Source organism: Eumetopias jubatus, unplaced genomic scaffold (genome assembly GCF_037043125.1).
Source record: "Eumetopias jubatus isolate StellerSeaLion01/CBP00866 unplaced genomic scaffold, mEumJub1_p1.0 scaffold_16, whole genome shotgun sequence".
In the NCBI taxonomy this organism is placed as follows: Eukaryota; Metazoa; Chordata; class Mammalia; order Carnivora; family Otariidae; genus Eumetopias; species Eumetopias jubatus.
This window is the reverse complement of record NW_028274822.1, coordinates 84,506,432-84,519,754: the sequence shown is the minus strand read 5'-3', so window position 1 is coordinate 84,519,754 and position 13,323 is coordinate 84,506,432. Positions and strand designations below refer to the sequence as shown.

General features: G+C 41.7%; 1 protein-coding gene across 3 annotated transcripts in view; it reads left to right on the top strand.

The window, feature by feature from the left end:
* MAPKAPK5 (MAPK activated protein kinase 5) overlaps positions 1–13,323 on the top strand; it is a 36,086-nt gene that overhangs the window by 16,198 nt on the left and 6,565 nt on the right. For all 3 annotated transcript variants that reach the window (XM_028116634.2, XM_028116635.2, XM_088019480.1), the window contains 4 exons: positions 1,418–1,507; positions 2,259–2,354; positions 9,193–9,273; positions 12,007–12,194. In XM_028116634.2, the coding sequence (XP_027972435.1) occupies positions 1,418–1,507; positions 2,259–2,354; positions 9,193–9,273; positions 12,007–12,194 (455 nt within the window). The remainder of the gene's footprint in view (positions 1–1,417; positions 1,508–2,258; positions 2,355–9,192; positions 9,274–12,006; positions 12,195–13,323) is intronic.

The window sequence follows — 13,323 nt, the reverse complement described above, 5'->3', positions numbered from 1 at the left end:
CTTTGAGATAAATTGCTGTTGATAACACCTGAAAGATTGTATGGGATAAAAATATCTTCTGGGACAACTGTATACAAGATACTTTTTGCTTATGAGTCACCTCATCAGATTTTAATAGAATTCTAAGGTCTTTGTAATTCTGGGTTATTCCTGATTATAGTCTATTTTGACATCACATTTTATTGCTAGAAAAATGATTTATGTCACAAACCATACTAGGACTCTAACAAAATAACCTCTTGAGGAGGTGACAAGCTAACTCCACAAGGCTTATCTTCAGGCCAAGCAAGCAAGGCAGAAAGCAGGAATCAGAGCTCAATTGGTTTCTAAAATTTCTTCCAAGTTTTCCATGAGTCTCAAGCATTTTTCCCTCACTTAAAGCAAGAATTCCTATCAAAGTCTCTGCTCACTGGGCCAGAGCCTCTTGTGGTGTTAGCAGAAGACTTGGCCCTCTGGTAGCGCACTAGCTGAGCTTGTGAGCACTGCGGCCAGCCAGCGGCCTCAGCTTCAAGCGCTAACAGTGTACGGGAGCCTTAAGCATTTTTGGATGCCTCCTTTCTGGTAGGGGGGAACTGATATTTGGAATGCCAAGATAATTCCATACTGAGAGTTGAAGAACAGGTAGAATTTGTTCTCTCTATTTAATTTTAAAAATTACATCTTGTATTTTTCAAAGATTTCAAATATTAGGATGTGCTCTGAGAATCTCATATAAAACAAAAACCCTTCCAACCCACCTAAACAGGCGACATTTCATTTCAGCAAATGGGATGAGCAAATTGGAACATCAGGTGGAAAAATGCAGTTAGCGGCTTTCCATTTTTCTTGAAGGCAGAGCCTGGAGTTGAACCCCTGGACAGCGTGGTTCTCTCTGGAGCCAGGTGTTAGCGCCCGCTGTCCTGCTAGGGGAGCCCAGGCCCGCTGAAGACTGCCCGGCACAGAGTTTACTCTGCCGTGGTGGGTGCATCTCAGAGGAGTGGAATTAGAAGCATTTCGTCCTTCCTATTTCGTACAGGATTTAACCATCAGTTTACTTGGACAAAGAAGTGTTTTACTGTTTTATTTATTTATTTATTTAGTTTAATGAAATACAGGTTGCAGCTAAACTAAGCTGAATTCATTTCTATTTCTTGGTACCCATCAGTTTACTTGGACAAAGAAGTGTTTTACTGTATTTATTTGTTTATTTATTTATTTAGCTTAATGAAATACAGGTTGCAGCTAAACTAAGCTGAATTCATTTCTATTTCTTGGTATCCAAAGTCTTACTTAATTTCTGCTGTAAAATTGAAAACCAACCACAGTCTTAATTGACTTAATTAAGGATTTTTTTTTTAATATCCTGAGTTCTCTAAGCCAGTGGCATTAAAGAACTATCTTTTCTAAGATATGGTTGCTCCATTATGTCCTTTTCCAGATAGCTTTGGCTCTACAGCACTGTCACTTGTTAAACATCGCTCACAGAGACCTCAAGCCTGAAAATCTGCTCTTCAAGGATAACTCTTTGGTGAGATGACTTGTTTTTCTGCATTTTAGTGCTGCCACTCTCAACACAGTTCGGGAATGGGTGTGTAGGTGTAGATTCAGAGTTCTCTGAATCCATGGTGAAGAGGCTTTAAGCCAAAGTGCTTCCAGCAGCTTACTTTCCCCACTTGTTTCCTTGTAAGAGGCTCAGAGACATTCTACTATACCCCTGGCATTGATAGTTTTGGATGGTACTGATATACGTTTGTAAGACTTAAGATTTTGGATATGATTTGGGGGTGCTTTGGAAAGGGGCAGGAATCTATTACACTTATCTTGAAGTGTAATAGTTGTATTTGCTGTTCGTTAATGCTGATAAGATGTTTTTTTCTCTCTAGTCTCACCCCCTGCCCCATGTACTGTGTCCCACCAAATAAGTTGCTCTGGCAATCTTGAAGCTGATGCTAAACGTGAAATCGCACCCTGGATTGGAGATGATGGGCTGGTAGATAGATTCAGGGGGCACTTGGTTAAGATCTTGATTTTAGTACTGCATATACCAGTCATGAAACAAGGCCAATTATGAGTGGATAGAAATTCTTTACCTCTGTGTTACTAAGAAAAATTCCTCAGTATGAATCATTTCTCCAGATGTGAGGACATGCTATTCATAGGCTCAGGTGTCAGCCAGAAACTCGTGAGAGAGAGCTCAAGATAACCTGTCTTCCACCTGGATTTTCTTTTAGTGTTTATTGAGAACTCTGGAGCAGTGACTCCCATTTGTTTTATTTCAGGATGCCCCAGTGAAGTTGTGTGACTTTGGATTTGCCAAAATTGACCAAGGTGACTTGATGACACCCCAGTTCACCCCTTATTATGTTGCACCTCAGGTAAGCATTTGCTCTTTCTGCCACAGGATGTGTCACCGGGCTGTCTGTAGACACGTTCTTCTCTTCCACAGCACAAGTGGGCATGTATTACCACTGGGAAGGGAAGAACTCAGCTTCAGAAACCTACAGTCTGCTTAATTAGATGCAGGCATTTTATTTTAAAATCAACTTGTTTTAAAAACAAGGTATGATTTGTATACAATAAAATACTCATGCTTTAAGTATAATTTGATGAGTTTTGACAAATAGATACTCCTGCACAGTCACCACCGCGATCAAGATACGAAACATTTCTGTCACGTCCGGAACTCTTGTGTATCTTTGTAGTCAGTTTGCACCAGGTAACCACTGATCTACTTTCTGTCATTATGGGTTAGTTTTGCCTTTTGTAGAAATTCATATGAATGGAACTCATGTACCTGTTGTGTTTCACTTCTTTTGCTTAGTGTGTGTTTGAAATTCATCCATGTTGCTGCATATATCAGCAGTTAGTTCCTTTTTGTTGTTAAGTAGTATTCTATCATAGAGGACTAAGCCATGTTTGTTTATCCATTCACTGACTGATGGCCATTTTGGGTTTTCTATTTTTGGCTATTATGAATAAAGCTGCTAGGAACATTCATTTACAAGTTTTGGGGGACATCTTTTCCAAAATGGTTGTACCATTTTACCTATTCCCCAATAATATAAGAGTTCCAGTTGCTTCATGTTCTTACCATCAATTCATGTTTGTTAGTATATATAATTTTAGTTTTTCTGGTAGGTCCATAGTATTATTTCATTATGGATTTAATTATAATGATTTCTTTTTTTTTTTTTATTTTAAAGAATTTTATTTATTTATTTGACAGAGAGAGACAAAGCGAGAGAAGGAACACAGCAGGGGGAGTGGGAGAGGGAGAAGCAGGCTTCCCGCTGAGCAGGGAGCCCGATGTGGGGCTCGATCCCAGGACCCTGGGATCATGACCTGAGCCGAAGGCAGACGCTTAACGACTGAGCCACCCAGGCGCCCCTAATTATAATGATTTCTTAATAGTTACTGTTGAGTATTTTTTCATGTGTTTATTAGACATTCTACTGTGAAATATGGGTAAAACATTCTCTTGTGAAGTACAGGTATAAATCTTTTGCCCATTTTTGGTTTTATAATTGTGAGGTATAAAAAGTTCTTATTATTTTCTGGATACAAGTTCTTTGTTGTATATATGTATTACTTTTTATTGCTACTGTGATGAATTGCCACAGACTTAGTGCCTTAAAGCAACACATTTATTTCCTCACAGTTTTGGAGGCTAGAAGTCTGAAACGGTTCAAGGTGTTGTCAGGACTGTGTTCCTTCTGGAAGCTCTAGGGGAGAATCCATTCCCTTGCCTTTTCCAGCTTCAAGAGGCACTTGCATTCTTTGGTTGGTGGCCTCCTTCTCCATTTTCTTTCTTTCTTTTTTCTTTTAAAGATTTTATTTATTTGTCAGAGAGAGAGCACAAGCAGGGGGAGGGGCAGGCAGAGGGGGAAGCAGGCTCCCCATCGAGCAGCCCCGATTCAGGGCTCCATCTCAGGACCCTGGGATCGTGACCTGAGCTGAACGCAGATGCTTGACTGACAGCCACCCAGGCATCCTGTCTTTCTCCATTTTCAAAGCCAGTACCATAGCATCTTTTAGTCTCTCTGACTCTGACCCTCTTGCTTCCCTTTCATAATTGTGATTACATTAGATACACCCAGATAATCCAGGATACTTCCCCATCTCAAGATCCCCCATTTAATAAAATCTGCAAAGTCCCTTTTGCTGTGTAGGGTAACATATTCACAGATTCCAGGGGTTGGAACATGGATGTCTTTGGGAAGCCATTATTCTGCCCACCACATATATATTATGAGTATTTCTCTCAGACTGTGGCTTGCTTTTCAGAATAGCAGCAGGTTATTTTTTTAAAAAATTTTAAATTTTTGTTAAAGTTAATTAATTTTATTATTTTTAAAAGATTTTATTTATTTATTTGACAGAGGGAGACACAGTGAGAAAGGGAACATAAGCGGGGGGAGTGGGCGAGGGAGAAGCAGGGAAGCTGAGCAGGGATCCCGATGTGGGGCTTGATCCCATGACCCTGGGATCATGACCTGAGCTGAAGGCAGATGCTTAACGACTGAGCCACCCAGGGGCCCCAAAGTTTATTTATTTATTTAAGTAATCTCCATTCCCAACGTGGGGCTTTAACTCACAACCCGGAGATCAAGAGTCTCATGGTCCACCAACTGAGCCAGCCAGGCACCCTAGAACTTTTTTATTTTGATCAAATCCAATTCATCCCTTTTATTTATTTATTTATTTTTTGAGAAAGAGAGGAAAAGAAGAGAGGATCAGAGGTAGAGGGAGAGAGAATCTCAAGCAGGCTCCATGTCCAGCATGGAGCCTGACATAGAGCTTGATCTCACAACCCTGAGATCATGACCTGAGCTGAAAACAAGAGTTGGATGCTTTACCGACTGAGCCACCGAGGCGCCTCTCACCCATTTTTTTTTTTTAAATGGTTGGTGATTCTGTTCCTAAGAGGTCTTTCCATACCCATGTACATGAAGATTTTTCTCATGGTTTCTTATTAGTATATGTGCTGCCGAAGCGAGCACCATGGTTTCTTATTAAAGGTTATAGTTTTAGCCTTTTTTTTTTTAAAGATTTATTTATTTATTTTAGAGAGAGTGTTAGCGAGCAGAAGGGGGAGAGGGAGAAAAGCACACTCCCACTGAGCGTGGAGCCTGACTCCGGGCCTGATCCCATGACCCTGAAATTATGACCTGAGCCGAGATCAAAAGTTGGATACTTAGGGCGCCTGGGTGGCTCAGTCGTTAAGCGTCTGCCTTCGGCTCAGGTCATGATCCCAGGGTCCTGGGATCGAGCCCCATGTTGGGCTCCCTGCTCAGAGGGAAGCCTGCTTCTCCCTCTCCCTCTCCCCCTGCTTGTGTTCCCTCTCTCGCTGTGTCTCTCTCTCTCTGTCAAATAAATAAATAAATAAATCTTTAAAAAAACAAAAACAAAACAAAAGTTGGATATTTAACCTGAGCCACCCAGGCGCCTCCCCCCACATTTTTTAAGTAGGCTCCATGCCTGGCACGGAGCCCAACACAGGACTTGAACTCATGACCCTGAGATCAAGACCTGAGCTGAGATCAGGTGTCAGATGCTTAACCAGTTGAGCCACCCAGGTGCCCCTATAGTTTTAGCTTTTACCTTTTGGACTGTGATTCATTTGATGGGTGGTGTCTCTGTGTGTGTGTGTGTATGTGTGTGTAAAATAAGGGTCAAAGTTCTTTTTCCTTATGCATGTCAGGTTTCCACATCATTTGTTGAAAAGAATAACCTTGTGTCATTGAATTACCTTACAGTTTTGTTGAACTGAATTATCTTGCAGTTTTGTCAAAAATCAGTTGACCAGGGGCACCTGGGTACCTCAGTCAGTTAAGCATCCCACTCTTGATTTCGGCTCAGGTCATGATCTCAGGGTTGTGGGATGGAGCCCTGCGTCAGGCTCTGGGTTCATCGCAGAGTCTGCTTGAGATTCTCTCTCTCCCTCTCTTTCTGCCCCTCCCCACCTCAAATGAATGAATGAATGAATGAATGAATATCTTAAAAAAAATCAGTTGACCATATATGTGTTAGTCTATTCTATTCTGTTCTATTCTGTTTATGTATCTACCCTTACAGCTATATCATGTGGATTACTGTAGCTTTATATTAAGTCTTGATCTCGGATATCAGATAGTGTAAGAAGTTCTTCAAATTTATTCTTTTTCAAAATTGTTTTGATTATTCTGAACCCTTTGCACTTTTCTATAAATTTTAGAATTCACTTCTCTGTAACGGAAAAAATCTCCTGGGATTTGATTTGGATTGTGTTTAATTTGCTGATGAATTTGGAGAAAGGTGACCTCTTAACATTATTAAGTCTTTCAATCAGTGAACATGGTAGATCTAAGTCTTTAATTTTTCTCAGAAATATTTATATTTCTTGGTGCATAGGTTTTGTACATATTTTCTTAAGTTTATTCCTATATTTTATATTTTTGGATGCTGTTGGAAATTTTATTTTTAACAATTTCATTTTCCAATTGTTTGTTGCTAGTTTGTAGAAATACAAATGACTTTTGATCCCTTGTATCTTGCTAAATTCACTTACCAATTATAGATTTTTTGTAGATTTGTTAAGATTTTCTACATACAAAATCATGTCTATGAATAATGACATTTACTTTGCTCTTTCCAGTATGTTTGCCTTTTATTTCTTTTCCTTGCCTTATTGTACTGGCTGGGACCACTAGCTGAATATAAGGGATTAGAGCAGACCTCCTTGCCTCATTCCTGATCTTAGAAAAAATGTTCAATCTTTTACCATTAGCCATATTAACTGTTATATTTTTGTAGATGCCCTTTTTCGGGTTGAGGAAGTTTCCTTCTATTCCTAGTTTACTGAAAGGGAATGTGTTAAATTTTGTCCAATGCTTTTTCTGCATCTTAGGCTGATAATATATTTTTCTTCTTTATTTTGTTAATATGATAAATTAATTGATTTTTTTAAAGATTTTATTTATTTATTTGTCAGAGAGAGAGAGAGAGCAGGAGCAGGGGGAGCGGCAGGCAGAGGGAGAAGCAGGCTCCCCCTTGAGCAAGGAGCTCGATGCGGGACTCGATCCCAGGACCGTGGAATCATGGCCTGAGCCGAAGGCAGATGCTTAATGCACTGAGCCACGCAGGCGCCCCACAATTTACCAATTTTTAAGAATATCTTATGGGGGTGCCTGGGTGGCTCAGTCATTAAGCGTCTACCTTCGGCTCGGGTCATGATCCCAGGATTCTGGGATCAAGCCCCGTGTCGGGCTCCCTGCTGGGTGGGAAGCCTGCTTCTCCCTCTCCCACTCCCCCTGCTTGTGTTCCCTCCCTCGCTGTGTCTCTCTTGGTCAAATAAATAAATAAAATCTTAAAAAAAAAATATATATATATATACATACATATATTTTATGGGCTCAGCTTTTGGTTTCCTGTGTAAGAAATCTTTGTCTCACCCAAGATCACCCAAGATTTCCTCCTACAAGTTAATAGTTTTAGGTTTTGCATTTATATGCATGATCCATTTTGATTTAATTTTTGTATAATGTATGAATATGAATCTAAGTTCTTTTTTTTAGGATTTGGATATCTAGTTCCAGTACCATTTGTTGAAAAGGCTATCTTTTCTCCATTGCATTGCTTTTGAATCTTCGTCAAAGATCAATTGAATGTATATGTGTGGGTTTAACTTTGGTTTTTCTGTTCTGTTCCCGTGATCTTTGTCTTTACACCAGTACTGTACTGTCTTGATTACTGTGGCTTTATAGTAACTTTTTTTTATAATAACTATTGAGATAAGGTAGTGTTCGCCCTCCAACTCAGTTCTTTGTCATAGTTGTTTTGGCTATTCTAACTTCTTTGCATTTCCATATAAACTTTTATTTTTAAGATTTTAATATTTGAGAGAGAGAGAGCCAGAGAGAGTGACAGAGAGCATGAGCGGGGAGGAGAGGGAGAAACAGGCTTCCCGCTGAGCAGGGATCCCGACATGGGACTGGATCCCAGGACCCTGAGATCATGACCTGAGCCGAAGGTAGATGCTTAACCAACTGAGCCACCCAGGCGCCCCCATATAAACTTTAGAAACAGCTGTTAATTTCTACAAAAAAGCCTGCTGGAATTTTGTCTAGGGTTCTTTTAGAGGTATGGTTCAATATGAGGACACTGACATCTGAACAATACTGAGCCTTCTAGCCCATGAGCAAGCTGTATTGCTCCATTTATTTTTGCCTTTAGTTTTTCTCAGCAATATTTGTGTGGTTTTCAGTGTACAGGTCTTTCCCATCTTTGTTAAGATTTATTCTATGGTGCTATTATAAATGGTATTTTCTTTTTCAGGTTTAATTAATTCGCTTTACTCTTCTTGTATAAAAACACTATGTGGTGGCCATAGCTGGAGCCTGGGTCCTCCGCATGGAGACTCTGATGTGGGTCTTTACGAGATGGTCAGTGAATTCCTGACAGGGAGACTTGGTGAACACAGTCTCTTTCCAGAGTGTTGGGGTAAGGCAGCTGTAGGTCTTGGAGATGGCATCGAAGGTTGCTTTGGCAAAGTTGCCCCAGGTGACATTGCAGCCCCTGGCTGAGGTGTAGCAGTTGTGAACATCTGCCATCAGCAGCTTCGTGGGCGTGGGGCTAAGACCATAGCATGGGTCTGGGTGTGAGGAGGAAGCAGACCAGTGCATAGTTGCAGCATCCTGTCATCTTGCAAGGAATCTACGGGGCATGCCAATATTGTTCCCCCAGGGGTCTCACTGCACAGGACAGTGGAGAGCTTGGCCAGGATGATGGCCCCATGGATGGCAGTGGTTGCCTCCTTGAACACTTAACACCCAGACCAACATGACTGTTATAATCCTTGATGGCAACAAGTACCTTGAACCTGATCTACTGGCCAGCACTGGTCTGCTTTTATACAGGCATAAGGGATGTCTATGTCTCCAGGAAAAAGTCCATGATCTCGGATGCCTTGATGGGCAGGAAGAAGAGTTAAATCTCTTCCAAGGACTTGCTCTTCGTGTCCTTGACCTGGGCAAAAACTGATAAATTGCTGGTTATAAGAGGGAAAGAAAGTTTTTGAAAGTTTGTGTTTTCTGGAGGGTTGGGATTTGTTTTGTTTTTAATTGTTAACTGCCAGTGTCTACTCTCCTTCAGCATTCTTTTTCAACATTCTTTCTCAAGTTGTAGGTCATTGGTGTGGTTTTCAGTAAATTGTCCCCTTTGGTCTGACTCTGACAGGTATTGGAGGCACAGAGAAGGCATCAGAAGGAGAAATCTGGCATCATACCTACCTCGCCAACACCCTACACTTACAACAAGGTAGGGGAAGAGATACCTGCACGCTTCAGGTATAGCAAAGCACCTCTCCTGTGAGGTGTTTGTGGTTCTTTGGGAATGAATTCTTTGGAATTCTAAGGGAATTCTTATCCCTTAATATTCCTGTCCAAAAGGCTAGCAGCAGCTACACATGTAGAAGATCTTGGAATTCGGGTTTTTTTGTCTGATGAAATATGAAATAAGGTTCTTAACAATTGAGGTTTTGCAGCAGGAACCAAGGGCAATGGTCACCTGTAGGTTATTTATTTGGATAGTTGTAGTCCACTGACCACATTTAAAAGACATGGTTGTCTTGCTTTTTTTGAGGTGTCCATGGCCATTTATGGTACTGTTCTTTCTTCCCGTAAAATACCCAACTTAGAACACTGCAACACAACAGCAAGTATTCCTGGTCTTATAGTTCTCAGTCTGTAGCCTACACATCAAGCATCTCTGTTCTAAAACACAAGAGGATTAGGGCCTCTTAAAGCAGGTTCTGGAGTCGCTGAGTGGATCAGGAAAAAAAAATGATGCTTCTTGGGGACTCATGGCTGAATATAGATGACAGAGAGGGACCTGAGGGTGGTAAAAAGGCAGTAGGTTGGCTCTTCTTGGGTCCCACACTTTAGGGCCCCACATGTTCCTATGGCGCGTGCACACACATGCACACAAGCAAACATCAGAGAGAACACCCGGGCTCCTCTGCTGCTCAGGACCCTGTGCTCTACCCTGTCACTGGCACAGTGTAACCAAGAACCCGAAACACCTACTTTCATGAGTAACACTGGTCAGTCCCCAAGAAGTCACTGATCCACACCTTCTTGCCCTACAAACTCAAAATCATAGTCAGCTCTACCCTTATGTAGTGAAGGTTTGAGGGCTGTGCTGATTACAGCCTCAAAGTCAGAAACTGCTTCCCATTTCTTGATGCATGCAGGAAGTGAGTGGTAGAAGCACTCAGATGACGTTAATTTAGTTGCGATATTTTCTCAGCATGAATGCAATGGATTCTTGTATGATACGTTATTTTCCAGTAGTATTTTTGTCTTCTTTTCCTGTTCCATTTTGTGAACCGCTAGTGGTGCTCATGAGTTAGCATGGCATTCATAAAAATTACACACTGCAGATGAGTAGCCTGTTGGAATAATAAACAGCTCATATTACTTTTGAATGTGTATATATGTTAGTCTAGAGATAATCCTCTTTATATTGGCAACTAAGTGAACACTGAATGCTACATTTGCAAATAATATTTTAACAAAAATCTGTAATAAGATGTAATTAAATTTTTAGAAGTTAAATAACTACATCAATCTTAAAAAAAAGTATTAGTTTCCTCATGTGGAAAGTGAGGGATTTGAACTATTTTTTTTTAAGATTTTATTTATTTATTAGAGAGAGAGAGAGAGCGCGAGCACAAGTAGGCAGAGCGGCAGGCAGAGGGAGAGGGAGAAGCAGGCTCCCCATTGAGCAGGGAGCCTGATGTGGGGCTCGATCCCAGGACCCTGGATCATGACCTGAACTGAAAGCAGGCGCTTAACTGACTGAGCAACCCAGGTGCCCCAATTTGAACTATTTTTAAGATTCCTTCACCTCTATAATTTTTTTTTTTAAGATTTCATTTATTGAGAGAGAGGGAGAGAGCGAGCATGAGCGGGATGAGGAGCAGAGGCAGAAGCAGACTCCTCGCTGAGCAGGACCCTGGGATCATGACCTGAGCCGAAGGCAGATACTTAACCAACTGAGCCACCCAGGCACCTCACCTCTATAATTTTATAATTATGTTCTGTAGCATGGGTCATGTCGTTTACAAATACCCATTAGTATGATGCAAAAACATGGGTGGGAGTACCTGAGACATCCCATTTTCTAGACTTCTATCAGCAGGACACAGCTGTGGTATGGCAAGAGCATGTGGCCGCAGTGGTAGACTCCCTGGGCTGCCTTTCTCAGGCAGACACTTTTTATCCTGTGATTCAAGACAGGCTTGAACTGAAGCTCTGAGGATCCAGTTTCTGGGGCAGGTAGAGCTGCATTTAACTAAATTAGGAGTCCTTTATTAATAACCATGCTGTGACTGTAGCTCATGAAGGCACCTAATACCTACAGACAAAATAGTTGGTGGCAGTTTTCTTTCTTTCATATCTTCTCCAAGAATGGTGTATGGTCCTGGCAATGGGTACAGTGAGTCATCTGTGGCCAAAGGAGTGCTTTTAGACTTCTTGTTCTTCCCTCTACTGCCTCTTCCTGATCTGTGTCAAACTGCTTTGGGCCTTTACAAAATGACTTATGCTGTATTATGGGGTCAGCCTACCTGTGTCTTAGCTGCTTTGTGCCTGCACCCTCAACCCTGCCCAGATTGACAGCGTACATGTTTCCCAACCAGCTGGCTTATATCTGTTATTTCTCTAGCTGGAGATGAAGTATCCTATACCTGTGCCCAAGGATCAGCTAGTAGCTTGGGCCTGAGCAGTGAGAATAAAAGTGACTGTTTATTTCACCCTAGACTGGCCTTGTATGCTGGTGTGTATATATGTAGTGTTGGTGACATAGAAAACCTATGATAGAAAGAAAGGTTGGTTCCCTTAAGACTTCCTGAAACTTTTCCAGTCTCTGTTAAGTGATTTTTGGAGATATCAGCCTGTGTATGTTAGGGGCTATTTCTGGGCTGGTCCTGGGGGCTTTATTTTGGGGCTGTGCCTCTGCTGTAAGTGACTATTTTCATTTTCCTTTCAGAGCTGTGACTTGTGGTCCCTAGGGGTGATTATCTACGTGATGTTGTGCGGATACCCTCCTTTTTACTCCAAACACCACAGCCGAACTATCCCAAAGGATATGCGGAGAAAGATCATGACAGGCAGTTTTGAGTTCCCAGAAGAAGAGTGGAGCCAGATTTCAGAGATGGCCAAAGATGTTGTGAGGAAGTGAGTCCCCAGGCTGTGGGGTGGGGAGGCCAAGGAGGCCTTAAGGTGGTGGATCACAAGGGAAAAGTCTTTGGTTTCCCAGGCATGCTCCTTCCCATTGGCGCATCATAGAAATCTTATCCCTGGAGCTTGAGATGAGAGTTCTTCATGTCCACACCTTGGTGAAAATGGAGCTTTGCTCTCTCTTGTTGCATTCTTAGAATTTGTCCCAAGGGTTGTGAACCCAGGTGCCTTGGAGCATTAATTTAGGACCTTAAATGGTAAGCCCCATGGTATGCCGTTCCTGCATGTTAGCCAGTCATGTGGAACAGACATGGTTCCAGGAACTGAACTCAGGCTAAGATGACAATGACATTTTGGCTTTTCATTCCTTGGCTGCTGTCGGGAGTAGATGGCTAAATTTATGGGTGTCTAACCTCCCCAACTGCTAAGATAGATTTAGAAGATTTAGTCCTAGTGAGTGGGTGAGGGAGAGTTGACAGTCAGAGTCCTTTGGTAGCTGAAGGACTAGGTAAGAAGTCAGATCTAAATTTGACGTATATTTGCTTTTCCTGCCCACCTGTGTGGGAGTCTCAGCTGCCTGGGATTTGGGCACTCTTCTGGTATTCCTACTGGTTGGTGTTCACTGAGTCATTTTTCTCTTTTGGTTTCAGTTTCTTCATCAGTAATATGATGAAGATAAGCATCAAAGGGGGAGTGCCTGGGAACTTTCTCCTGACAGTACAGCCATTTCTCTATGGAGATTACTCCCTTTCAATAGAGAGCTTGTCCTGTTGGTTAAGGATCTATGTATATAAAGAAGGACTAGTTTCTATAATATATAAGTAAAAGTTTTTAGGAGGGTGGAGACAATGTTTAAAGCATCACTTGCCTTCCCATGCTGTTTCCACACTGTATTCTCAGCTACTTAATCAAAACATCAATATTCTCTAAGTGGTTCTTTGTCAATTTTTTTTTTTTTAAGATTTAATTTATTTGACAGAAACACAGCGAGAGAGGGAACACAAGCAGGGGGAGTGGGAGAGGGAGGCAGGGCTCCATCCCAGGACCCTGGGGTCATGACCTGAGCCGAAGGCAGACGCCCAACAACTGAGCCACCCAGGCGCCCCCTTTGTCAGTTCTATAGAAT